The sequence below is a fragment of the Eucalyptus grandis genome, chromosome 10 (genome assembly GCF_016545825.1).
Source record: "Eucalyptus grandis isolate ANBG69807.140 chromosome 10, ASM1654582v1, whole genome shotgun sequence".
NCBI classification, from domain to species: domain Eukaryota; kingdom Viridiplantae; phylum Streptophyta; class Magnoliopsida; order Myrtales; family Myrtaceae; genus Eucalyptus; species Eucalyptus grandis.
This window is the reverse complement of record NC_052621.1, coordinates 24,803,917-24,831,196: the sequence shown is the minus strand read 5'-3', so window position 1 is coordinate 24,831,196 and position 27,280 is coordinate 24,803,917. Positions and strand designations below refer to the sequence as shown.

The 27,280-nt window shown below is 41.3% G+C and overlaps 2 protein-coding genes across 3 annotated transcripts; one reads left to right on the top strand and one right to left on the bottom strand.

Annotated features, from left to right (window-relative positions):
- Positions 1–218: 218 nt before the first annotated feature.
- Positions 219–3,825, bottom strand: LOC104422397. 2 transcript variants are annotated; one of them, XM_018864273.2, is made up of 3 exons: positions 3,666–3,825; positions 1,588–3,272; positions 219–962 (listed from the first exon to the last, which is right to left on the bottom strand). In XM_018864273.2, the coding sequence occupies exons 2-3, from the start codon at positions 3,111–3,113 to the stop codon at positions 683–685; spliced, it is 1,806 nt and encodes a 601-aa protein (XP_018719818.2). In that variant the 5' UTR covers positions 3,114–3,272; positions 3,666–3,825; the 3' UTR covers positions 219–682. The 2 variants fall into 2 exon arrangements, with proteins under 2 accessions (XP_018719818.2, XP_010033016.2); XM_010034714.3 differs by lacking the exon at positions 3,666–3,825 and adding an exon at positions 3,400–3,659.
- Positions 3,826–23,364: 19,539 nt separating this feature from the next.
- On the top strand, positions 23,365–27,110 carry LOC104422395 (UDP-glycosyltransferase 71K1). The gene is given in 3 exon segments (XM_010034712.3): positions 23,365–24,505; positions 26,499–26,619; positions 26,622–27,110. Coding segments are annotated over 3 exon segments (1,413 nt in total). The 5' UTR covers positions 23,365–23,476; the 3' UTR covers positions 26,885–27,110.
- The last annotated feature ends 170 nt before the right edge of the window (positions 27,111–27,280 follow it).

The following is a 27,280-nucleotide window of genomic DNA, read 5'->3' as shown; positions in this document are numbered from 1 at the left end:
AAGTGTCACTTGAACGCTTGTAAATAGTATTTGTGATAACTTTTTGCACAATTCTATAGGACATGTCATATAATCTAACATCAATCGAAGGTGCCAACTCAACTCGAACCATTAAAATTCAAATTAGACCATCATTCCTTTCAAAGGGTTTTTTAATATCCTAGAACGAGGCAGCCAACAAAACCAATTAAACTCAACCCGTCTCAATTCGGTGCACAGAGAGAACTGGATCCTCTTCTTTTCAATTTCACTGCCTTATTAAAGGATCCGCTGTATTGACAAAAGATTTATAATTACAATAAAGCCACGTTGGGTCGTGTGAGAAAAAAGAAGAAAGAAAAGAGAAAAAGAAAAGAGAGGGAAAATTAGAGCCGAAGCAAGACCTTCCATCTCCAAGCAACGTGCGTCGCCCCCGGCCCAAGTGCCGCCCCGTGCGGGCCACCGAACCGGCCCATATGCTCGCCACTACCGGCGGCTTCGCTGCCCCCCACGTCACACGCTCCGGTCACGTGACCAAACAAAAATTCCAAAAAAAATAAAAATTGAGGACCCGTCCTTTTTATCCTCTCCGTTTTTTTCCCGTATATAATTTTTGCTACAAAATGAATTTCTGGGTAAAGGGTCGAAAAAGAAAAAAGGGCCCTGTTTTTTTTTTTTATAATGTTTTTCAAAAACTGATTTATCATGCTTCATGGGGGTCACAACCGTCGCCGCAGTGGGCTTGGTCCTCCTCCGGGGAGGAGAGAGGGAAGCACGTATCCTCGCCCCCGGTGTTCCACAGGAAGTGGGCGTAGTCGGCGGCGTAGAACGTGTTGCTCGGGTCCGCCGATATCGCCTCCAGGTACATCTCCTCCGCCGCCCACAGGTCGCTCCTCGCCCTCCACAGGAAGGTCGCGTACTTGCTGCGCGCCTCCCCGTCCGCCGGCTCCGCGGCCACCGCCTTCTTGAAGTACTCCTCGGCTCTGTTCGGATCCAACACGGCACAGCGAAAAGATAAAGACGTCAGAAGGCTACACGAACGTTCCGCCAAACATTAAATTCCCCAAAACAAACGTACGAAAAACAAGTGGGAGGTCGACAACTACAGCCGAGCAGCACCCTTTCATGTCGAGCTGCAGATTTTTTCCAGTGAGGCGCGTGCATCACGTGCGCAAGGCCCTTTTTTTTATATATATTTTCTATTTGTATTTTCGCCATTTCTTTTGGGACCACCGCAAGAGGCCGAGTCAAATTCGATCTTTCTTTGCCTAGAATGGCAAGCTCCACCACACACTCCCCTATCAATATCCCAGAAACGAGCAGCCCACTTGAACATGATGACTAGTTTGGACCGAACCCGCGCGAATTTCTCCAGAAACATTGAATCAAACACCAAACCCCCGGAAAAAATCTCTCAGGACAAAGAAAAAAGGAACTTAAAAAATAAAAAATAAAAAACTGAATTTGCGCTTGTCTGCTCATCAAGTTTCGGAATTTTGGTGAAAGTTTGTTTTGTGATATGACGCATGTAGGATTACATCCTAATTCTCTATACCATGCATGGCCGAAAGACGAAATTTGAGCGGGAACATGTAGGAAGAACAGTACCTGTCGTAGTCGTGGGCGACGAGGTAGAGGAATTGAGCGTAATTGACGAGGAGGACGGCGTTGCTGGGATCCTGAGATAGGCTGGTCTGGTAGGTCAGCTCCGTCCTGAAATACTCGGCGTAGTAGTCATCTGGTTCGACTTTCGCCGTCACCGGGGAGACGAATTTCTGCATTGTCTCGTGGTCGAGGGCCTCGTCCCTCGAGGAAGCCTGCATTTGCGAGGCCTCCTCGACCATCGAGTTCCACAGGGACGTCTCCTCTTCCCGGATCGATTGCCCTGAGACCGACTCGGCTTCTCTCGTGGTCCCGAATGAGGATAATTGAGAAGCTCCGTTGGGGAGAATGGAACCGTAATTGTCCCGATGGATCTGTCCCTCGCCGTCCATCCCGCTGGCAATGGGGCGAACCTTCCCGCCCCCGCCATTGTTTCCACCGATGGAAGTCGTCTTCCCGCTCGACGACGAAATGGAAAATGTCTTAGCAGTCGAGGAATCAAACTTCTGCTGCGAATTGTCTTGAACTTCGACAGCAGAAGCCGTCTCCGTGGCAGCAGCGTAAGTCCCGACAGGCGGTGCAGCTGCGATCGCCACGTTGCTCCCCATCGAGTACACGGTGAAGTTCGCCAACAAGATCATCACGTACACCATCAAGGTCGGCGTGTGCGAGAAGATCTGCTGAAACAGCCACACAAAAGAGGCGTGCATCTCTCGCTGCACGCGGGCCAGGATCCCCTGCAAATCCTCGTAAAACAGAGCCTCCCTCATCTGCAGAGCGAAGCTGTGGAGCTCTCGGATGATGAAAACCATCGAGGAGAAGGCCTTCTTCACCGAGCAATACGCCGATTCGCCGGCCTCTCTGAAGCCCTCCTTCCATTGCATCTTCCTCTTGATCATCCTCAGCGAGAGCGGGAGATCAACGCTATTTGCCCTCCGCTCGATATTCGCAGGAATTATCGCATCACTGCCTTCATAATCCGAAGAATCTCGCTCGATTCTCTCGTCTTGCCATGGATGTTCCTTATACTCAATATCGGACAATGGAAGTTGCATTTGTTCAGAGTCAAAGTTGACGCCACTGTTCATTCTCGAAGAAACCTCGTCCTCCCCACGGTCAGAGGCCCACTCCGCCACCGCCTCTGCATCTGCAGATATACTATCCACGCCGTCACTGACGTCGTCGGAGTGCTGGAACCTGAGCGCCAACTCTTGAATCATCTTCGAGAACTCCTCGTCGGAGAAAGCGTCGTCCAGGCTCGCGCTCCTGCTGCAAGCGCGCTTCACAGTGCGAGCTCTGGGCTTCGAGTAATCGGAGGATCGGAACCTGTGGAGCTTCGCCGGCGGAGCACCGAACAGGGCAGAGCGTTCCAGGCTCTGCCCATACCGGCACAAGAGAGGCCCGACGTCGCTCCGGACTCGCCGCCGCGAGGAAGGAGAAGAGATCGCGGAGGCTAGAGTCTGGGACGAGGACGGCGACTGGGGAACGATTGGCTGCGACCACCGCAAACGGGTCGTCAGCACTTTACCCATGACTGTTCTCCCGATACTGACGCTGCAGCAAAAGCGAAAGGCAAAGCCTTTTAAGCGAAAATCCAAAACTTTCCCGGAAAAAGCTTCAAGTTTCTGTGTCTTTCTCTCCCACCAACCGGAAAGCTTGCAAATTTTGTTCCTCCCGAGTTCGCGCAAAACCTGAGAGAAGTCGGAGACACCAATGAAACCGAGTCAACACGAGGAGAAGAACAGAGTTCGCCACCACAAGTTAAATGAAAATTCTCACTGAAACAGAGTCTCGATCTTGCTCACACTATCGACCCACCTCCCCTTTTTTTTCTTCCCCGGAAAACACAACCAAAAAGCAGGGGAAAAATCTCCACTCTCTCGAGAAAAGATACCCCGAGAATAAACTTCGATCAGCTAGCTAGCTGAGCTCACAAGCATGTGCGCTCGAAAAGCCGAAAGCCCGATTCAGCAGTTCCCCAGGAAAATCGGATCCCAAAAAGGGCACGCCCACTCCTTCCGGCACACGGAACGATTAAACAAAAAAGGAAAAAATTTTGCTTGAAAACCCTTCTCAACAATTACCCGGATTCGGAAGAACCAAGAAAAAATAGAAGCGGAGAGGGGACGAGCGGGAGAGAATTTTCCCCGGTGAAATCTCGCCGCCTTAGCGCTCCTCCACTCTCTACCCCTAGGACAGAGGAGCCATATATACAATAATACAAGAGGGCGAGCACGGGGAATTACGCCGAAAAATACAATTTAATATATATTAAAGAGGGGGAAAAAAAGAAAAACCTCGCCAGGCTAATGCCGGTTGACAGGGGGAGCACCGGGGTTTTTTGCGGAGCGGGCGTGTAGAGATATACTGCGTATGCAGATCCGTACCACGTGGGGGGGTTTACAGGGGGAGCGGGTGGCCGGTCGCAGCGTGGGTCCCGGGTCAGAAGCCAAAGATGCGAGGAAGGTGGGGAGGGGTTGGACCCGGGCGTGGTGCTCGCTGCTCGGGGAGGGGGGCAGATTTTTCCAAGTCCCACGCGGCTGTTTTCACGGGCCAGTAGGGATCCGATCTGGCCGTTGAGCGGGCGCCACGTTGCCCACGGTCCTCCCCTCCCCATCCCTTCTCTCTCTATCATTCACACGCCCCCCAAAAAAATCGAGTGTAAAGTCCGTGATCCCACCGACCCGTTTTAATTGCTCTTGCAAGTAAGAACGCGCTTTTCTTGAGGTAGTTTCGCGTAATAGATTGGGTTGTAGCTTCAATGTTTGGTTTCACTTTTGACTAATTGCCAATTTTGATTTGGTCAATGAATTTTCGTTATTTATTGATAAACCATAATAGACAATGGATGACCACATAAATATCGATCCGGTAATTAATTTCTGTTTGTGCAGATCTCTTATGCATTCAAAAGTTAGTAATTATCAATCTTGACTAAAGTAAGATTAAGAAGACATAGACTTTTCAAAACGAATTATAAATTTATCCCTCAGCCCGTAATATGAATTATAATTAGTAAATGGATTTAAAATGAAACGAGTGTTAAATAAATCTATAACTTATTTAAACTTGATCTATCTATACAAGTCTTTCTTTACTTTATCTTGCCCTCACTAGATTTTATGCTTGCTCTCTTACTACTCCATCTCAATTTGGATACTAATTTTTGTGTTTAAACTATGTAAGTAGGATCGGGTACAAGATAGATTGGATATGAGTTACTAAACTTGTATTACATAAATAAATAAATAAGTAAATAATTGGTTAAATGAGTCAATTTGAGTTCAATTATATTTGACCTAATTCGACTTGCCTATTTGACGGTTGTAAAAAGACATTAGTTTATGTGTATTCTTCTTTTAAATGGAGTATGCAGAAGATTTTTTACAACCAGAGCACGGTGCTCTGTTCTTGTCACATGGTTTCGTGGAAGAGACCGAGGGCAAAATTGGGAAACAGTAAATGAAAAGGGAAAAAAAAGAAGATAAAAAATGAGAATTAATTTGTATCGTCGGATGGGCTTTACGATGAAGTGACCTCCCAGGATGCCTTTAAGATGTGAGATTTCCATTATAAAAATTAATCCAATCGTTCATGTGCTTTTCTTAAATGATGTGCCACATGATTTATCTTGACCAAAAAAAAAAGATGGGCCAATGTTCTTCTGTATTAAATAGATTAATATCCCTTAAAAGGAGTTAAAGAAGATCTGATTAATTATACAAAATATCCCAGAAGACTAGACTTAACACAGCAGATTCTCTCTTCAAATTTTGTACTATAAAGCAGTATTCTGGAAAGAAAAAGTAGGAGTGCAGCAAAAGATAAAATGAACGAAAAGTTTATGTATATTGAAAACTGAATTATGTAAATCACAATTTAAATACGAATATGGAAAGCATGAAAGATTGAAGAGATCATACGGCATCACTATCATCGTTTTCAAATGAAGAGTTTATCCCTATGCGATTCAATACATTATCATTTACTTTGAATAGAGGTGTTAAAATGGGTCTTAGACCCATATATGACCCACTTATTTTTGACAAAAAGTAGTTAGATGAATTTAACAATTAGAGACTTTTTTTTTTTTTCGTCTCTACTCTACGCTTACTCTACACTCACTCTCGGATTTTTGCACTATTTCTCGTGGGAATCGAAACCCATTCTTCAAACTTACTCATCCACACCCCATCCCCCCCTTGAAAAGGCGGGGATTCGAACCCCTCACATTCCCATTCCATGTTGGAAGAGTGGTCACTGGGGCGAATTCCAATAGTTACAATTAGAGACTTTGATAGGTGGGTTTTAAGTGTGTCTTAAATGGGTTGAATTTAGAACCCATTTTCACCCAAAACCTCACAATCTCTCTCTTCTCTCTTTAACTTTACAAATTTTTTTTTTTAAAATCGAAATTATAATTATTATTCTTTTTTCTTTCTTCTTCCTCCGGTCATCGGCACGATAATGGCCGACGACCGGCTAAGTGAGCCTTGAGCTCGCCCGATGCTAGCAAGCCTTGAGCTCGCCAGATCTAGTAAGGCGGAGGCCTCGCTGTCGCTCGCCGATGTCGGGCGAGGCTCAAGCCTTACCAGATCCAGCGAGCTCGAGCTTGCCCGACCCCGACGAGCCTTGAGCTCGCTTGACGCCGGCGATCCTCGAGCTTGTCGGATCTAGTGAGGTGGAGGCCTCGCCAACATTTGGCGAGGCTTGAGCTCGCTTGTGGGCCGACCACCGGCCGTCGTCATGGCCGGCGGTGGCCAAAGAAGAAGAAGACCAAAAAAGAAAAAGAAAAATATTTAAAATAAAAACATAATTAAATTTTTTAAAAAAATAAAATTCTATTCTTTATAATAATTATTTTAAAAATTATAAAAATTGTCCATTAAATTTGTGTTGTATAAAACTATTTTAGCAATATCATTTTTTTTTTAAATATACATAAAAATAATTTTTCTTAAATTTAGTTAAATGGGTTGAGTATGAATCGAGTTGGGTATGAGTAAATTTTTTTGCATTGCAATAAATGAGTTGTAAACAGATTAAATGGATCGATTTGAGTCGAACCATTTATGACCTGACATAAACTCGACTCGACCCACCCATTTAATGGGTATAACTTTGAATAACAAATAGGCATTTATGGGGATTTTTCTAAATGAAAATTGAGGTCAGACAAATTACTTGAATTTGCTTCTTCTATAGGCAAATCACTTGATTTTCCCATTACCATGTACACATACTTGAATAATTATTTCACACGAAGGAATGTATTAGTGTTGGTGACGTCATTCCACATTCGGAGGTTGACAACGTGGATCCTAGGGCTAAATTTGTCATCAATACTATAAGAGCACACGCAGCTTCTTTTTTCCTAATTTTTGTTCCAGAGACTGCTCAATTGTTAAGTTGAATTTCTCCACGAGGCATTAGGAGCGGTTCGCCCACCTTTAAAAAAAAAAAAAAAAATTTTCCCCTCATTTTAACAGTCACTCTCATTATATTTTATAAAGACCAGTAGCCGCTTTTGGCTTATATATGATTTATTTATTTCCATGAAATTATTTTTTGTGTTGGAAAGTGGACAAAATCTCGAGAGAGATATTTTAAAAAATCTCTTAGTTGGAGGGCGAAGGGGTAAGGTGCCGACGGTCCAGAACGGAGGAGGGAAAAAAGCTCAGGAATGCGAGAGCTGTCAGCCAACTTGCGCGAACGAGATTCCCATCAAGGTGATGATAGGGCTAGTGCGACGGAGGCAGCGACGGCGACAGGCGATCGGACGGCTGGCAGGCAGGCGTCGCTGAGCGGAAGATCTTTTCTACGGCTGGAATTCGATCGGTTTCGATCGTTGGATGCGCGCGAGTCGCTTTCGTCCCCGTCGCTGGCTACATCTTATCGGTACAAAAGTGCGAGTCGCTGTCATGCGATTTAACCTCGATTTTTTTTTGTTTACTCCGTACCAGCCGAAGACAGAAGAGCAAGGGATGAGCATTCAAACGTAAAAAATGAGCAGATAAAAGGCATGAAATTAATGATGTCTTGTCCTCTAGCGTTGGAATGAAAAAGAGGGTCGCTAACTGCTCTGTTCACTAGGGGTGTGCATGGTCTGAGCGGGCGGTTACCGGGTCGGTAACCGCTACATGAACGCTTGATTCGAAAATTAGAACCGGGATCCACCCGTTTGTTGCATGGATCCATTCTAACCGATCCTGTCCGGTTTCGGGTGATCCACGAACCAATCTTGACGCGAAACAATTTTTAGTTTCAACATAAAACGGTCGGGTCTATGAGTTGGGAAGAAGGGGAGGAGGTCTATAGTCGGATTTTCAACATAAAACGGTCGTGAAACAATTTTCCGTGGCTGTGGCGGGTGGCGGCCGATGCATGGGGGCAAATAGCAACGGCGGAGGAGTAGCGGTAGCAACGTCGATGCTCGGGGAGAAATCAAAATGGCGATAGGATTAGGAGGAACCGAGAAAGAGACAAAGAGAAAGAGAACCGAAGACGAAAAAGAGTGAAATGAGATCTAATTTAGAGTTTTTTTAGTAATTTTTTTTTTAAATATTAAAAGGTTACGGTCCGATCCAGGTGGACGGATCCGCCCATGGAATCCGAAAATCGGACCGGATCCACCGGTTCGAAAAAATTGAACTGAACCGGACCGGTTCCCTCAAGAATCGCCGGTTCGGGCGGTTACCATCCGGTTTGAGCAGTCAGATTTTCGAGTATTTTGCACACCCATATTGTTCACCACTTGGAAGAAAAACAAAAGAGAAACTATTGTCCGGACCCAAGTTCATGAATCGGGTGCAATCAAAGTAGCTGGAATTTTATAGTATTCACATAATTTTTTATTAGTATTATTTCATCTCCTAAGATTTTCCTTTGGTGCTTGGATGAATTATGGCTGTCTCTCAAGATTGCGATGTTTTGTGATGTAGAAATCTAATATATTGAGATCCAATCAAAGCTCAATTTGCAAACTCTCCAATGGCCAAGTTGATGCTACCCATTCAACGCATCATGTCCAACTAATCAAATGCTTTTGGCTATATGTAACATTATTGCGGAGTAGTTCAAAATTCATATTGGTCAATAGTATGTTTACACAAGAACCACGGAGTCTCCCAATCTAAGTTAGACAACACACTACAACCAAACAAAAAAGGACATATTATTCCTTGGCAACCTTTTAGTCTTGACATGAACGGTTTGCTTTCTCCTTTTTCTTTTCCCTTTCTTTAGTGTTACTTAGTTCATCGATCCAATCGGCATTGGCATGGCATTTCTTGACAATATTTTTTATTCACATTCTAGCTGAACAAACCAACATATAGAGAAAGAGTTGGTAGTTTTAGTTCCTTTGGGGAGTCAACAAAACGGCAAAATTCAGAGTCCTGATCAAACATTTTGTAACCGATCAAGAATCGGTGACAGCTCTATCCCTTTTGGTTTTTCATCCAAAGCAATCTTTAAATCAATAACTTTAGGATGACACTTTTAAACTAGCTCAATGTCACATAGATGCTAACATGAAGATGGGATTATATAGAATAGAAAAGATACTCGCTTGCACAGTGTATATCAGTTAAACTCCAAAATTGATGTGCATGATTAACATGCTGCTAAGCGGAGATGCCAAAACCTCGCAATTTTCATGAACTGGACAATCATAGCAACTAGCAAAGTCTAATATGCGGGCGTCGAATCACGTTCACGACAGAAAATCACGCCGAATTACAATCTTTTTTCGCAAAAGGGAGTGCGGCTCCGGAGTCAAATTTAAAGATAAAAGTAATGTTGTAGATAGAGGCAATGCGACTCCAGAGTCAAAATTATAGATAAACTTGAAGGGACAATTCCATAGAGATCTCCAATAGAGAAAGGCCGACAATCAATCTACCCAACCATTGTTCTCATCATCGTAAGTTGCGACAAAAGGAAAAGAATGGAGAAACTTTGAGAAGCGTGGATCGCCGTGTAACAGAGCGCACATGTAGCCATCGATCCACAGGAATCGCCACTCCATCAGTTCACAATCTTCACGATCGATAAAAGGCGGCACCAATAATTCTCATTGAATTGGCCCAGTCATCCAACGCACCGCAGGAAAAATTATCCAAACAATTCTAGAAATATTATATTTTTATAAATTTAATCATACGTTTTCTAATTTTATCAATTTTGTCTTAAATATTTTCACATTTTGCTAACAGAGTTTATCCGATTAATTTTGATCGGAATTCGCTTACGTAGATGCCGATCATCCTACATAACACAGCTGGTACAATTTTTCATAATATGTTAATATTTTTTATTTTTTTATTTTTCATTTATTTTTTCTGATTTTTCTTTCTTTTCCTATTGCAATTAGGTGAGGCCAACCCTTGCTGAGGCTCACTTGGGCGAGGGGAGCCTCACCAAGTTGAGCCTCACTGAGCCTCACCAAGCCATGCCTCGCTTGTGGTAGGCAAGGGCAACCCCTACCTAGGGGAGGCCGATCGGCCCAACCACTAGAAAAGGAATAAAAAGAAAAAAAAAAAAAAAGTAAAAATATGCAAAATTACAAAATATTAAAATATTATTAAAAATTGTTTAAGCTAGTGCCAACCTTTTAAATGCTACTACTAGCATATACGTCAATAATTTCGACCAAAATTAGTTAGATAAACTCGTTGGCAACAGATGAAAATGTTTGGATTGAATTGACAAATTGAAAATTTATGACTGAATTGACAAAAACATAATAAATTTAGGATTTTTTAGACAATTTTCCCTATATCATATTACTATTAATTTTTTGAGAGCACCTTGAATGGTTATGGAAATTGTAATCATCTATCAAGATATCAGATGCTCTCACTGATAAAAAGATATCTCAACGTGCAGACTTCTTGACTAGAGGTGATTGTTGGGTAGGCCACACCCGGGCTCAAAGATTAAGCCTAGTTTGTTGTCCAACCTTATTAATCACATAAAATTTATATAGGAACTTTCGAACCGAGCAAGCCTGAGCCAAAAATGGGCAGGGTTGGGCTTTATCGTCTGAGAACATCGTCTAAATCCCTTTGTTTGTCTCTTGAGCCGAGTGAGCCATCAACAATTGATCACCTCTATTCACGACAATGAGTGAGAAGGATGCCTTCACAACTCAAGAGTGCCACGGCTTCTTGATTTCACCAAACTAGGTTCCTCCAATGACATGTGGCATATCAATCCAGTTGCCTAGAGTATCAATCGGTTTTCCTTTCTCTTTCTCTCCCTCTCTAAGTCTCGACATTTCTTCGTCTCTTCAACTTTTAGAAGGCGCGGATTTGACCTAGATCTCTCCCTTCCCTCCCTAGTTGCTTTCTACGTTGGTGTTAACCATCTTACATGGCACCGTCGGCATTCATATTAGTGACTTTCGATCAAAATTAGCTAAATGAACTCAATTGACAACAAATGAAAATGTTTTACAATTGAATTGACAAAATTGAAAGATTTTAAACTGAATTGGCAAAAATGTAATAGGTTTAGAACTTTTTGGATAGTTTTCACTGCATCGCATTACTATTAATTTTTTGAGGCCACCCTGAATAGTTATGGAAATTGTAATTATCTATTAAGATATCAAACACTTTCAACGATAAAAAGGTATCTTAACATGCAAACTTCTCGACTAGAGTGATAATTGAGGCCACCCTCAATGATTGGGCCTGATATATTGTCCAACCTAGCCAATCACATAAAATTAATCGAGGAACTTTCAAACCGAGCCGGCCCAAGCCAAAAATGGGCGGGGCCGGGATTTATTTTGTGAGAACATCATTTAAATCAATTTATTTGCTTGTCGAGTTGAGTGAGCCATCAACCATTGATCACCTCTATTTGCGACAATGAGTGAGACGGATGCCTTCACAATTCAAGAGTGCCAAGGCTCGTTGATTTTATCAAACCACGTTCCTCCAACGACATGTTGCATGTCAATTCAATTGCCTAGAGTATTAATCAGTTTCTCTTTCTCTCCCTCTTCAAGTTTCAACCTTTTTTTGTCTCTTCAACTTCTGGAGAGAAGGAACCACTGGGGTTTTGCCCCAGTGGCCACCCTTCCAACATGGAAGGAAGAAGTGAGGGGTTCGAATCCCCACATTCTCAGGGGGGTTAGAGTGTGGACGAATTAGTTTCAAGTGTCAGTTTTGACTCCCACGCCTTACAAGTAAGTAGGGCAAAAGTCTGAGACTGAGAGTTAGAATATGAGTAGAGTAAGACTGACAAAAAAAAAAAACTTCTAGAGAGAAGGGATTTGACCTATATCTCTCCCTCCCCTCCCCAATTGCTTTCTCCTTTATTTCCTCTTGAAAATTTTCTTACTCTTTTGATTTAGTTTTAGATCTGGGAGTTCCAATTCTTGATCTCAATTCATTCACGTGTAGTCAAATGCGTGATTAGAGTTGTGTGCCGGAAATTGCTCTTTTGGGGCCTCTTGATGATGCAGGAAGCCAATGAGAGAGGCTGTTTCCCATTTAATGTACCTTCCAGGAGCTTATTTTTCCTCTTATTTACTTCTTATTAATCTTGGAGATTTTTTTGATTGCATGAATAATATTAACCAGAAAAGAGGGATATATTTTTAAAAATAAAATAAAAGTGTAATCACCTTATTTGATGAGGGTGGGACTAATCGCCATAGTTAAAGAGCATATATAAGGAGCAGCTCCTAATAGATCTCTATGATAGTAAAAGAGGCATTAATGAATTGAATTGAACATCGAACATGAGAAAAGTGTTCTTGAGATATATATGTGAAGATTATGGAAGCACCTTTTAACGTTTTGATAAGTTTAGCATTGGAATTCTAATATCAAGCATGCTAAGGTGAGAGCATTATTAGGATGTATGACCTCCATAGAAAAAACTGTGAGACTCAATACGATTAAGAATGTCATGTACATTTTAATTTAAGTTCAGAAATAATATTAAATATTTTTGTATAGTTTAAGGATTTCGTTGAACATGTACAAAAAATTCATAAATTATATTGAATAAATTGAAATTTCGGGGACTATATTACATATTACGTCAAAATTCAATGATCATTTGTTTCATTTTTTCTTAACTTTATAATGAATGGAAATTCTTTTTATCAAAAAATTGTTCTCACTGACTCCTTGAAGGTAAGGCAAAATGTCACATGCAATGAATGCACTTTTTAGAAAACACGTTTGTTCGATTGCTGCTAGAGGTGGAGATTCCTTACTTTATTGGGAATTTTATTGAATAATACGGACGTTTGTAACAGAGAAAGTTTGGTCAACGCCTCGGGCGAGGGGTCTGGACCGAATATATCTAAAAGTAGAAGTATGTTTTGTAAGTTTCATAATGTCTATGGGAGATTCTTGTAGATATTCACTTTGCCATGTTCCATCGACCCTCAGCAGTCAAAAAGGCCATTGTCGAGACTCGTCCATGATATGGATTAGTTGAATGAAACAATGGAATCCGTGCAGGTTCGGACAAGCATGTGTGGACCGGCTCCTCGTTTGCCTGGACTCGCTTGGTACGTGCCTTAGGCCGTATCCATCCCACCGGCCTTAGCGGGCCGCTCGAGCTCATCATCAGGTCTAATAATCGCACCAGTAACGTAGCATCATCGCGTCTTGTCACCGAAAGATGCTAATGATAAGAGAGCAATTTGAAAGTGGACGAGCGGATCCTATCGCCTCTCCCTTGTCGAAGGCATAGAATCGGTGGAAGAGGAATGGAGGGTTGTCATTTGATTGTTGTCAAATGGCACTCGCGACACGGGCGGGCGATGTGCGAGGGGAGGGGTTGGAGTTTATCCCAAAAAAGGGAGGGAAAACGATGACGATTCACATGGAGCTCAAGACCCGGACAGGGACAAGTGGACGCCGATGCCACGCCAATGGCCTTATCTCCTCATCACGTATGGAGGAGCCCCTTAGCTACAACGAGCACACACTCTTTCTTGATAGCTCCGTCTCTCTCGTCGTCTCGTCGTCTTTCGTTTTGCTCCCGTGCTCCCTGCTCCGCCCATAATAATTGACCGAATAAGCCCTAGGAGCGATTGCTTCCGATTGATTGCGCACTTAAACCACCTCAAATATGGTGTTGGTTCTTGGAGATGTGTCGTGTGTGATTCCTCCACTCCCTCTCTTTGCACTCGATCGTGGGGGTTTCGCTTCTTCATATACCTTAATGGGTTTTCATCCAATTCCTTTATCATCGCGACTTTCATCCTTCTATCGAGCTTAGTAGGAGAGGACACATTAAGATACAAAATCCGTATGGGTTGGTTTTGCTCCTTTCTCAACCTAAAAATTAATTTAAAGGGTGAGAATTTCCCTCACATTTATAGATTATCACCGGCTCCTTATATAATCGTTATATGATGATTCCAACGGTGCGTGCAAGTTCTCAACAATCAAGACGTTTTAGGACGAAAACTCAACTTCACTTGTACAGAAATTTTAATCATTTTTATTATATGCACGTATATAGGTTCAATCGGTTGGTTAGCACATCCAAGCTTCTATATATTCAATCTCCATTCAACCGTGCATCGACTTCGGCTACTTTGCACCGTCCCCCCACTTTGCACTTGTTCTTAGGATCTCATCAACCCCGTCCATGTTTAAGCCTTAAGGATGAAATTGTACTAACTAGAACCACATGATTTTGGTTGCTTTGGATCTCACTTAGTTTAGGACCTTTTTGGTACATTCAACCATACATCTAAATCCAGGGATTCGCCCAGTGGCGCCCTTCCAAATGCGTGGAAGGGGGAGGTGAGGTTCAAATCCCCACCTCGGGGAGGGATGGGGGTAGGGACGCGTAAGTTTCGAGTGGGTTGCGGCTTCAAATGCGCCTGCAGGAGGTATGGCCTTGAAGTCTGCAGTGAGTGTAGAGTAGGAATAGAGTAGGACCCAAAAAAAAAAAAAACCATACCATCGGCTGCTTTGCACCTCCCTCATTCTTGATTGCAGGAAGGAGGTGGGTCAAAACCGAAAGAAGGTTATGATTGATTGGAAATTATGATCGCTGAGCTGGTTTACCTTGTAGTCCATTTGATCGATCATCTCCTCTAAGGTTTACTTCACCTGGTGCGTGGACAATGCGAAGGTGGCTTCGCCTTCAATCCTCCATCGCTTTGCTTATGATCGTGGAAGGACGGGGGGTGTTTTGGTAATTTGGCCTCCCGAAAATATCTAAAGTCGCTCGGGCTCGTTTTCCATCCACGTGCAAATGGTCACTTTCAAGGGGTTGGGGGCCATTGTATTGAATTTATGCGCAGTGACTTTTCGATTTTTAATTTCTTTACGTCCACACAAAATGAATCGAAAGATAGTTTTTCTTCCCTTTCTTATACTTCTTTCTTTAAAAATTTCATAAAATATGTATTTTGGTTTGGATGATGATTTTTTTTTATCCGTCGTATTCTAACTCTCATCTCTCTCTTAAATTTTTATTATTTTTCTACAGAATATAAAAATTGAGTTGCGCACTTAAAATTAAACATTCTCATCTTATCCGATTCCCTTTCCACGAAGCTGTATGCGCAATGAATAATTGGATGACAATTGGATGGCCTGGAATTTCTTGCATTACTAGCAACAATCTTCCCATGCGTGAATGCCATGGTTATCTTAAATGGTTGACTATGGAGGAGGTCAAAGTACGAGTCAGTCAGCCCCTGACCGTATCCCATGCGTGATCTTCATCAATGTAGGGTTTCCTTTTCATCCCTTTTTGGCATTTCATGAAAGGATTGATTCTCGCTTTTACAGACCGCGTTTCTACATATTTCTCATCTAGTATCGTCGATACAAGTAGCTACGTACTTGCTAAAGTCAAAATTGTCCACATTGACTGTGATATGTGCAAGATGTGTGGAAAAAAGCCATGCAAGTCTTATTTAGTTAAGCTATTTACTAATTGTTATTATCAAGTGGTTGGTGTGCACCTAATTCAAGGGGCAATCAGATTGTGTGGATCTTATGTAAGTCCCACTAAATTCAACGAATTACGTGGATTGGGCTCACACGATACGGATGTGCAATATTTTGGGATTCAAACACATTTTTTTTTCCCAAAAAGGGTGATGCGAGCATATCCTGTTGGGGCCAAACGGATGAAAGAAAACCACAACAGGGCCAATTACTTGTTCTTCAAGATTTTAAGTCTCATATCAGGTAGAGGAAGGTCAGAAAGCCAGGAAACCTTTGTTTAGCCCAGAGCCTTTCGGGCCTAAAACCGAAAACTTGGAGGGGCCCAAATGAGAACCGCCCTAAAATTCAAAGCATCGGTAAGTTCGTGTAAGGAGCTTTTCTCCTTCAATTATGCTAAAGGATTCACCCTCTTTGCATACATTCGGATTACTTGCAGCTCGATATACAAGTGGATCAGGTAACCTTCACCAGGATATATGCTTTGATGGAACAACAGAACACTGGGACCGTGCGACCCAAGTAGAATGACAACACGGGTGTCGACCCTTGGACGTGTTTCGTTTATCCTCCCCACTTGCTTCTTGAAAGTTGAGAGGCTCATTGCGGATTTCGTGAGGATGAAAGGGTTTGATTTGATAGCCCAAAAATCAGAAGCCGACGGTAAGGGCTGCCTTGTTGCAACCACAACCTTGCACGATGTAACGCGTTCAGAATGATTTTGAAATCTTTTCTACCAGGTAACCTAGCATCCTTAGTGAATAAATCTGGGCGCGTGAAAGAAGTTTGGGAATTTACTAAACAAGCGAGACCGTTTAGAGGGAAGTTCCATAGTCACTATCATCCAAAGGTCAAACAAAGCCACGATCGACCGGAGTTAAGCTTAATGGATTAACAAAAACGAGTTTATATGTGAATCGGGTGCACGACGGGAGTTCATCTCATGTGGTTCGGTATCCGAGCGGAAATCTCTTCCTCAAATTTGTCTACGTGATGCCCATCATGATATCTAAATCCATCATGTGCATTTTCTTATGCCGATGGGATATTGAGATACTTGTGCAGCACTTGTTTCTAGAGAAAACTAGACAATAAATCATAAATCTATTGCATATCCAATCCCAAATATTTTAATTTTGTCAATTAAGTCATAAACTTTTTAACAATTTGTTAATTGAGTCCACCTGACAAATTTTAACCAAATTTGCTAACATGGACGTTGGTAGTATCACGTAGGACGACTAGTGCTGACACAAATAAATTTTTTTTTTTTAAAATGGAATTTTGGAATTTTGAATGTTCTTTCTTTCTCTTTCTTTTTTTCCCTATCAAGTCTACCGACCCTTGTTGACCAGCCCTAGCCTATGACTGGTGAGGGCTGGTCAGTGACCTGGTGAGGGTTGGTCGGTGAAAGTCGCCGGGCTTGGAAGAAAAAAAGGAAAATGAAGAAAAGAAAAAGAAGAAAATGGAAAAAAAAATATTGTCCACATTAGCACTAGCCATATCACATAAGATAGTCAATGTTCGTATAATTGATTTCTGACTAAAATTGGCTAGTATACTCAATTGACAAATTATCAAAATGTTTAAGAATTGACAAAATTAAAAGATTTATGATTAAATTAACAAGAGTGTAATAGGTTAAGAAATTTTTGGACAATTTTATCCTTATTTCTCGTGCCATTTACATACATGTTCCCACGGACCAAGCGGAGTTGTTTAGGAATTGATGTCCACAACTACACAAGACTAATGTCAGATATCCACGGAGTTCAAGTCAGGCCGATCATGCGCAATGCATCATTCTTTTTCTTGTTTCCTTTCATTGAGCTTGCACCTTTTGAAATCTATCTTTTGAAAGTCACGTATGCAAATTTTTTACTCATAAGTTGAATTTTATTTACTCAAATAATTGTGCGAAAGAACGCCTTTGTTTTCATAAAGTAGGTGAATGGCAAATACATGCCTAGTAAAGATTTCTCCTAGTTTTCAGGCGCAATTAGATAAAAGATATTGAGAGTTCTTGCAATAAGAATCGCGTGTCTTTTTATTTTTGTGGTTTGACAAAATCTAGACATTTAGATATTTACTATAAATGTTTGCCCCATGAACAGCATATGTTAGTATGTTATGTATGTGTTAGAGCACTTTTGTCCTTATCCAAATATTCTTTGTTTAGGCAATGTTCTTTTCACCCTTTTATTTTAATGGAATATCTGCATATTTTGTTGTTAATTCATATGATTAAGGACCACGCATGGAGAGATTCACGTATCAAAGATTGTAAGATTTTGTAAGACAATTGCCAACTATTCTACAAAATTTAAAAGAAAACATGATTTAACATTTAAATATAGAAACATGAAGACTATCGACTAGAATTTGCACACCTTAGTTGAAATCCTTTTATCCAACGTTTGACCCTCTTTCCTTTTGTCACGGCAAAGAGAAAACCAAATATTCATATGACATTAGCATATCCGCATTCCTACCCTGCCGTGGGCTAAATAGCGACAAAGTTGTCGGGCCCAATCGGATGGTTTATAACAATTTTTCCGTGTGAAAGGCTAAAGCTTGCGGCATTGTACAAAGGAAAAATTGGGTGGAGAGGAGGCCAAGTTCAAAGCAATGAGCAAATTTTCAAATGATTTACATTCGAAACATTCCCAGACTGTGGAAATTGAGTTATGCTTTTGTCAAATATAACGAAGCAGACGGAAAAATAAACATAGGGAGTTTTAGTAATTTTATAGTCATTATTCTGCTTAAATAAATCTAGAAAGCGCTATTAACAATGCTTTTGTAGTCATTATTCTACCAAAAATCGAGGACCGTTATTATGTCTGTTTTAGTTCTTACATTAGATAAATCTCGTGCATGTCATGGCTTTATGTGACATCTGAATTTTTACTCGATAAAATAGCGAACTCCGAAGACTCAACGGTCCACACTACGTTAACAAGCTCATCGTTGAATTATGCGATTCATATCATCATCATGTCATCACCGAGCAACATAATTTCCACCTCATTTGATGGCGCATCTACATCACCGAGCCGCCACTGTTACCTCATCATCAACACTTCAATGTTGATTTCCATGTGCGATGTCACCCTGCTTTCCAGTCGACATAACCTTCAGCAGTTGCAAGAATCGCTCGACGATCGGCTCAGACGGCCAGCTCCACCTCAGCGTCGCACGTCCATCAAGCCAGCAGCGACCGACAACAGTCCCAGCACATGGGAGGTGCGTTGGTCAGAGCAGCCCAATGTGTCGTCTCCTCCCTTTACCGTTTCTTAAGCTGCATGAGTCAACAGCAAAAAGTGGTCGTTCCCACCCTCCGTCACATGAAGACTCGCGTGCTCCCTCCCTACTGCTGCATTTAGCCTCGAGCAACACCTCATCTAACTGTGCGAAATGCTGCAGCAGAGTCAACTTTGAAGACCGCTCAAGAGAGGACGACACTGCTCCAATAATCAGTGGACGGAGAACAAAAGAGCCAAAACAAGCTGTCATTTCTCCCCCATCGCATGACCCACATATCCGCCCATCCTCTGCACTGTTTCTCTCCAGCCTTCAAACACAGATAACAGAGGAGGTGCAACCGTTCAAGTCAACCATTTGCCAGGTCGCACCTGTAAGAGTCTTCCTAATGTGGACTACATTAATTGATATTGTAATTTACTATTTTTACGACTACCGTAAAACACGGTTGGTCTAAGGTGAGATATGAGATTTTTTTAATTAGTCTAATATGGGCTGGCTAGCGTGAGCCGAATTGAGCCTGGCCCGTAATGAGGGGGACTGGCTAGAAACTCTATAAATAATGCTAAAGTCTCTCCTCTAACCTTAATTCTCATCTGTATCCTCACCTAAGGAGCGTTTACCTAACGCTACATGTGAGGGGGCCGCCTCATTGAGCTAGTGATACGGAGGGCAATAGAGGAGAAGGACTTGATGCGTTGATCCCCTTAATATATGTGGGTAATCCCTTTTCTGCTTCCGCTTTGTGTTCGATGGATCCCAAAATAGGTGTGTTAATCTTTCTACTCAATTATGCATGTTCTTGTTCTAGTTATGAAGATCTTGGGTTGCGCAATTTGCGTCCAACATGTGGTATCAGAACAACCATAACCCTAGAACTCGAATGTATAGTAATTTTGCCATAATTTGTGATTTTCGTGATTTTTTGTTCAATAAAAATAAAATTAAATCATAAATTCGGATTGGGCTCGATGAGATGAGAACCCGAGGCAAGTAGATATCCTTTGTTCTATCCTATATTGATCATTTGTTGTGTGGTGAGAAGAGTTTCCTCAGAAATCCTTTGAATCTAGTGATTCCAAAGATGCTAACACCTAATCGCAAGTTTCAGACAAAGTTATATAGTTAGAAAGATTAATACTTAACTTGGGTTTGTATATGGTTATAGGAAGGTCATATGTTGAATAGGCGTACATACTTAGACTGAAAGTACTGAAGGCTGAGCCAAAAATAGGAAAAGATTGTCAGGACAGGTTCGATTTAGTCCGACCTTCAATTTTGCTAATTTTGTATTGACCTGTGTGAGGTGAATTTCATCGGCGTTGTTCCATGACATACTTTAATTTCATAACTTTTGGACTTCGTGCGACAAAAATATATTTGAAAAACTAGTGAGTTTGAAATCTATTTTTAAGATTACTGAACCGACCCCACCTTCTTTTCATTTTCCACAAATTTTTCGGTCAAGTATTCTAATATGTGTCATTCATGACAGTTGTAGAGTACATCCTAAACTACAACATAGTAAATTTTTAGAATTTTTCAAAGTTGTTTGCTTGGCAAAACCCTATTATGTTAGAGTCGGTCATGTATGAAGATGCCCTATGATTCCAGTCGATTTTCAAAAAATGGTGTAGGGTTGTATAGACCGAATTAGGCCTTAGTTCCTCAAGGAAAATGTCTCTTTAGATCTTGTCTATCTTATATTAAAGTTTCATAATTTTTTTAACTCATTTATTTAGACAACAGTTGTCGTTTTTAAAGGCGCACAAAACGCCTTATAAGGCTAGTTTAAGGTCTAGGATATAAAATTCTTCTTACAATTCATCTACTATAAGCACAGGTGAGTTTATATTAGTCTAGGGGATTAACAATGATTAATAATTCGTTAGATCCACTCTTGAGTTCCTTATTAGTAGTAATGTCAATGTTCTTTTTAAATTGAATTATGAAATTGCTACATTATGATATGGATGTGTGACTGGAAATACCATTGGTCCTTAAGACGACGATGCCTCGGGTCATAGTGGGGATGCTTGGAGGGCTAACTGTGTTCCTTCATATGCCTAGAGGTATAACGCATTTCTCTTAGATGTCCTCACGATGTCAGATGGGTGTGAGATGCCCAGGGGGTAATGTGGTTCCCTAGATGATGATGGTAGCAATAATTCTTATTGATTATAACCTTAGTACCTTTAAATTGAGCTACTGAATACCTATTGGAAAAAGCTATTGCTTCTATTGATCTATTATATTATTTTGAAGATGTTCTCAAGTTGATAATTTACTATACTTTATATTGAGGTTTTCCTTATCAATACAATGATTGATTTATGTAGTATAGTCTAGTGGACAATCCGTGTGTCTAGCTAGGTTGGGAGGAGATGACCGACTTATAACCAGGTGTAGCCAATAGTACTGACCCTTTTGAATTCCTTAGTTACCCGACTCGTTGCCTAAGAGATATATATATAAGAAATGAAGTTACCTCGTTTGTAAAAGTCCACATGCATCTTTGGGTCGTTTTAGTCAATTACGCTTATGCATGCTTAAGAAAAAGTGAAATGAATAAGATAATTACGCTATGTTAGCTATGACGTGTTGGGGGCGTCACACTTTCTAAACAATGTTTTAAGAATTATGGTTTCAGATTTCAAAGAAATATAATAGATGGCCAAGAGGATGAAAATACCCATGCTAAATAATAACACGGCTCCATTAATTTCAAAACTAAGCGTGCATCATTAAATAATCAAAAAATGGGGTACCCAAATGACAATTTCAGGATCTATTATTGCCGAAATCACATATGTATGTATCCTTCGCCGGGCGTTTCTTCCCTTGACGTAGGAGACAAGTAGAAAAATTTTCCTTTGCCAATGCGAATCTTACTCCTTCATCGTGGAGAAGATGAGATCCTGCCGTTGCCCAATCCGAGTAGAAAAATTTTCCTTTGCCAATGCGAATCTTATTCCTCCATCGTGGAGAAGATGAGACCGTTGCCCAATCCGAGGCAAAAGTGCGACGATCACATAAAGAAATATGGGGTTTTAGTGGGCAAATTTTCCAATACCGAAATGAATACTTGATACATAATTATTACGTGTCGATGTTCTGATGGAATGCTCATTCAAAAATGGGTAGACCTAGACATGCTCAACTCAATGCATAAATCCGTAGGGATAAGCGGGACAACATGCTCGCAGAGATTTACTTCAAATCTTCGTATGTTGCGAAGGTTCACATGTTGAAGCTTTAAATAAAAATAAATAAATAAATAAAGTCAAGCAAATATCTTCTTTTGGATTCAGCCTCTTCCGTTCATGGTCCGCTCATGCTTTTATAACGTTTGGGTTTGTTCGGCGAGAAGGAAAAATTATACTATGTAATATGATTATTAAATTTTAATTTAATTTATGATATGATTCTTGATTTTTTCAATATAATTTATGAATTTTTTTATATATCTTCAATTTAATCCTAAAAATATTTAATATTATCTATAATCTTAAACTAATAAAATGGTTATATTGAATATTTTTATATAATTTAAAATTTATATTAAATATATATTAAAAAATAATAAATAAAAATTTATGGATGAGCACTAATCTTGCATGATAAAAGGCTTGATTTGACAAACCCACAATCAGAAGCCGACAAAAAGTACTACCCGATGCCACCTCAACCGTCCACTATCCCCGGTCGTTTGGATTTTCTTTATGTCATCTAACCCTAACGAATAAAGATGGACCGACATGGAAAAGGCACAGTTCCTTCATCACTTTCGTCCAAAAGTTGAAGCCATTGTCAACACTCAACAGAAGATTAAGCCTGTTCAATTAAGAAAGAGTTTACGGGTGATTGGGTGAATGAGACACACGGGAGTTCATCTCATGTGGTTCGATATCCAAACAGAACTCACTTCAAAAGTTCATACGCATGTTTTATTTATGTCGATGGTATATCGAAATATTTTTTATTTTAAGCACTCAACTACTTTTTATAGGATGCAATAGTTCTCTGTCTGTACTCATCAGTAATCATTGGAGACATACGTTTTTGTGCTTCAAAAAGCGAAACCTATCGCGTGTTTATGTCTTAAATAGTTCGACCAGTTTTTTCCACCCCGCTATCTACTTCATTTCCCGACAAGACTAATTGTGAAGTCTCTCGACATTTCTTGTCAAGTGGATCTTGTGAATTGTGTTTTGAGTTTTGTCGTCTCTATGGTTGCCCCTCCTTAGTAATTATTGCTTGGGGAAATCCAATAAAGTAAGACTAACAAAGGAGACGAAGATGTTACAGTAGTACTACCGAATGTGAGTGGAGTTAGTATCCGAATAAAGCGGACAATATTCAAGCTTCCAATCTTATTATCTGATTTAACTTATTAATCTTATAGACAAGTCTTGGGATATATTGCGGCACGCGTTTTCTTCGTCTCTAATGATATCATGTCCCTCGTCATTCATACATCATCGTTCATGGTTCGCTGGAATGTCCTTGTCCTACCGACCCGGTAACCCAGTCATCCCTGAGCATATCTCACCGCATAAATCAAAGCCATAGTTGTCTTTTTCTACCCACCTGCTGTACGAAGTCGGTCGCATGTCACGCCACATTTAACGAAGGACACAGAGTTGAAGAAGACAAAGCTCGAAAGGATTCAACAACCGTGGCCGATGAAGAAACCGGAGCTCATCTTTATCCCAGCACCAGGCGTGGGCCACGTCATCTCGGCCCTTGAGTTTGCGGCCCGCTTGCTCGGCCACGACCCCCGAATCTCCATCACCGTCCTCGCAATCAAAGCGCCCTTCAGCTCCCACTTGGATGCTTACACAAAGTCCCTCGTCGCCTCGCAGCCGCGCATCGCCCTCATCGACCTCCCTCCCGTCGACCCACCACCGCCCGAGCTCCTGCGCTCCGTCGAGCACTATGTCACGGTCTACATCGAGAGCTACATCCCGCACGTCCAGAGAGCAGTTGGGGAGATACAAAGTTCCCGGTCCGATTCCGGGTCGGACCGGTCCGTGGCGGGGTTCGTCCTGGATTTCTTCTGCACGTCCATGATTGACGTCGCCGACGGGTTCTCGCTTCCTTCTTACATTTACCTTACCAGCAACGCGCACTTCCTAGACCTCATGTTCCACTTGCCAGCTCGACACGACCAGATCGGGAGAGAGGCCCGACTGTCCGATCCGGACCTGCCTCTTCCCAATTTCGCAAACCCAGTTCCGGTGTCTGTCTTGCCGTCGGCGGTGCTTGACGGGGAAGCCGGCGGCTATGCGGCCTACGTCAAGCTGGCTCGTAGGTTCAGGGACGTCCGGGGAATCATGGTGAACACGTTCATGGAGCTGGAGCGGTCCGCCCTCGGCTCGTTTTCTGGAGGAAGCTGGGACGGGCCGGCCGTGTATGCTGTCGGACCGGTGATCGACCCGAAGGGTGTGCCGGATCCTTCTCTGGACCGGGCTCACTGGGAGAAGATCCGGGAGTGGCTCGATGAGCAACCGCCGTCCTCGGTGGTGTTCCTGTGCTTCGGGAGCTTAGGGAGCTTCGATGCGGATCAAGTGAAGGAGATCGCTTCCGGAATCGAGCGAAGCGGGCATAAGTTTCTGTGGTCGTTGCGTCCGGAAAGTTCACAGTCGCAGCTTCCTGTTGGATTCCTGGAGCGAATGCGAGGAAGAGGGATCATATGCGGGTGGACCCCACAGGTTAGTCTCAAGTCTTTTTAATTAACGACTATGTATATATCTTTGGTAATGTCTCGTGCTCATTGGTTACAATGACGACCTTGTCAATAAGGTAAGAAGGGAACAAATGTCGTGTAAGTCAATCACATTGTAAATAGAGAATTGATTGCGTGACAACCTTTAATATTTTTTTTCCATGACAGCCTTTAATTTACTTCTAAGATAATAATTTATTCTGAATTATAAAAAATCAAATAATAAATAATTATAAATTATTGTATGGCTCACTTTTTAAGAATTTATGATTTATAATAAATTATTATTCTCACAATAATTCAAAAACTGTTAGCTAGTCAAATCATTATAAGAACGTGGAAGGTTCCACTAAAAAATACAAGGTTTTTGTATAATCTATACTGTCATTGATTTTGTCTATCATATCACTAGCAAAATTAAATCTATATAATATTTTCTTGTTTTTGTGTGAAGTATGAGTAAATCCGTGAATAGGTGTCGATGGGGCTGAAACATAATTAGGCGAGTATAGGGAAATAAATGTCCTTCGTTTAATCCCCCCTCCCCGATCATTTGAAGGATAAAAAGTTAATATTTTATCAATCATGTGCATTTCTAGGTGAGGACTGTTAAATCTTGTACCGCATTTAATCTGTCTAAATATTTGTTGGTTTATGAAGTAGATAGAAAGTAAGTTAAAATTCGAATAAGTGACCCGAATACGAAAGAATTTACATCAACGGCCTCGTATACCTAGTCTATCCACAATAACTTTTTGCTTTTAAATTGCTGAATTAATCTTGTTATTTGTGAGCCTTATATGATACTACATGGATGATCTGACATTGTAAGCCAATCCTAACTTTTCAACAATGAGATTCTGTTTAAGCTATATAGTCTCATTTATGATGTTTGATGTAGTTTTGATGAACTTCCGCCTCCCACACGATATCTCAATTCATAAAAAAGGGCACATGTTCGATAGTAAAATAATTTGCATGCATTAAAAAATGTATCGAAGTATGACCAACTAAAAATACTTTTATTTTAATTTACATTCGGTTATGTAATTCTTAGAGGTGAGCATATATGCTAAACAGCTTATTGGGTCCACTCAAGCATAGTCGGCCCAAAAGGCAAAATGAGTGGGCCTAGTAAATTTCTCCTTTGATTCTTACACACTTGGCTGCGGAATTGGCCAGTTCAAACTCGATCAATTCATTTAGGACCTGACCAAGATTTAGTCCAAGTACTCGTCTCCATCGTTCGGCAATTAGACTTGGTCATTGGGCAGGCCTACGGAGGATTGGGCCGGTTCTCCTCGGGCTCGAACCTTTAGAAATCCCACCGAGGCTTGGACTTGCAGCCCAAGCCTACCCAAGGAAAAATATTGTGGGTCTGGAACCGCCCATGTGTCCTTTTTTCATTTTTTAATATTTCAGAAAAAATTTAAAGAATTATGAAAAATAGATGATCAATAATTTTAGGGTCTTGTGTTATTTTATTTTAATACTCTATCTATGAGTCTATATTTCTATTCTACATTAGAAAATTGAGCTTATTTTATCCGGTTAGAGTTTTATAAATGTTAAATGTCAAAGAAAAACTTATTAATAAAATATAATTCATCAATAATTTAATAAATATATAGAAACGCCGGCCCCTAGGCCCTTACCAAGGCGTAGCTTGCTCACTAACAGGACCTAAAGTTTTTGCTAGGCTGAAAAATAATGGGCAGGCAGGCATGTTGCTCGCCCATTGATCAAGTCTACTAATAATTATCTAAAATAAAAAAATTGCAATAACATTGATATTATTTGGTGTAAACGTATGAAACATGATACTTTTCAAATGCTCTTTATTTTTCAGTAGATAACATAAGAAGTAAACGCAATTTAGTAGTTATATATTTATTAGGACATTTTTCTTATAGACTTTCTTAGTTCATAACTGAATAGGCAAGTGCCTATGATAATGTGTTATACTATCACTGACATAGGTGGAGGTGCTGGGACACGCAGCCATTGGTGGGTTCGTATCTCATTGCGGTTGGAACTCCATCTTAGAGAGCTTGTGGTATGGAGTACCGATCGTGACGTGGCCCATATACGCAGAGCGACAAGGAATGCCTTCACGATGGTGAAGGAATTGGGCTTGGCGGTGGAGCCGAGGCTGGACTACAAGGGGCAAGGCATTGGTGGCCATTTGGTGCCAGCGGAGGAGATAGAGAAGGCCGTCGGACGCTTGATGGGCGACGATGCCGCAGAGACGAGGAAAAAGGTGAGGGAAATGAGGGAGGCGGCGAGGAATGCTGTGAAGGAAGGTGGGTCTTCGTATGATTCGATCGGAAGGTTGATTCAAGACTTCATCAATAGCATTGAATAAAAAGCTAAATTGTAAACGTCATGTATATGTCACTTCGATCATGTCGTCCTTTATTTCTTGCCAGCAATATGTCCTGCTTGTTTGTTAAACAAACATCCTTAGTAATCTGTCGGAAGTTTATGAAATTACCATTTGAGTTGGCAAGTGGAGGGCGTTGGACTTGATTCCGCACCGCTCACTAGAAGAATAAATTGAAGTAAGTCATTGTATTTGTTTTGCTCGGTAACCATGATGGCAGAGCTATAAGTTACTGGCAATTTACCTAGACTGATGAGTTATGAGCTTCTCATGACTAGGTTAACGATCTGGTGAGCTTTGTTTTAATTGATCCAACACAAGCGAGACTCCTAATACATTAGTTCCTCTGCTTCTAGGTAGATGAACTTGCATTTAGCT

Bases quoted from the DNA above. Each gene is read 5' to 3' on its own strand.
- LOC104422397 (XM_018864273.2), bottom strand. From the start codon at position 3,113: ATGGGTAAAGTGCTGACGACCCGTTTGCGGTGGTCGCAGCCAATCGTT. The intron at 963-1,587 runs GTACTGTTCTTC...GGATCCGAACAG, and splicing joins GTCGCCCACGACTACGACAG to AGCCGAGGAGTACTTCAAGA.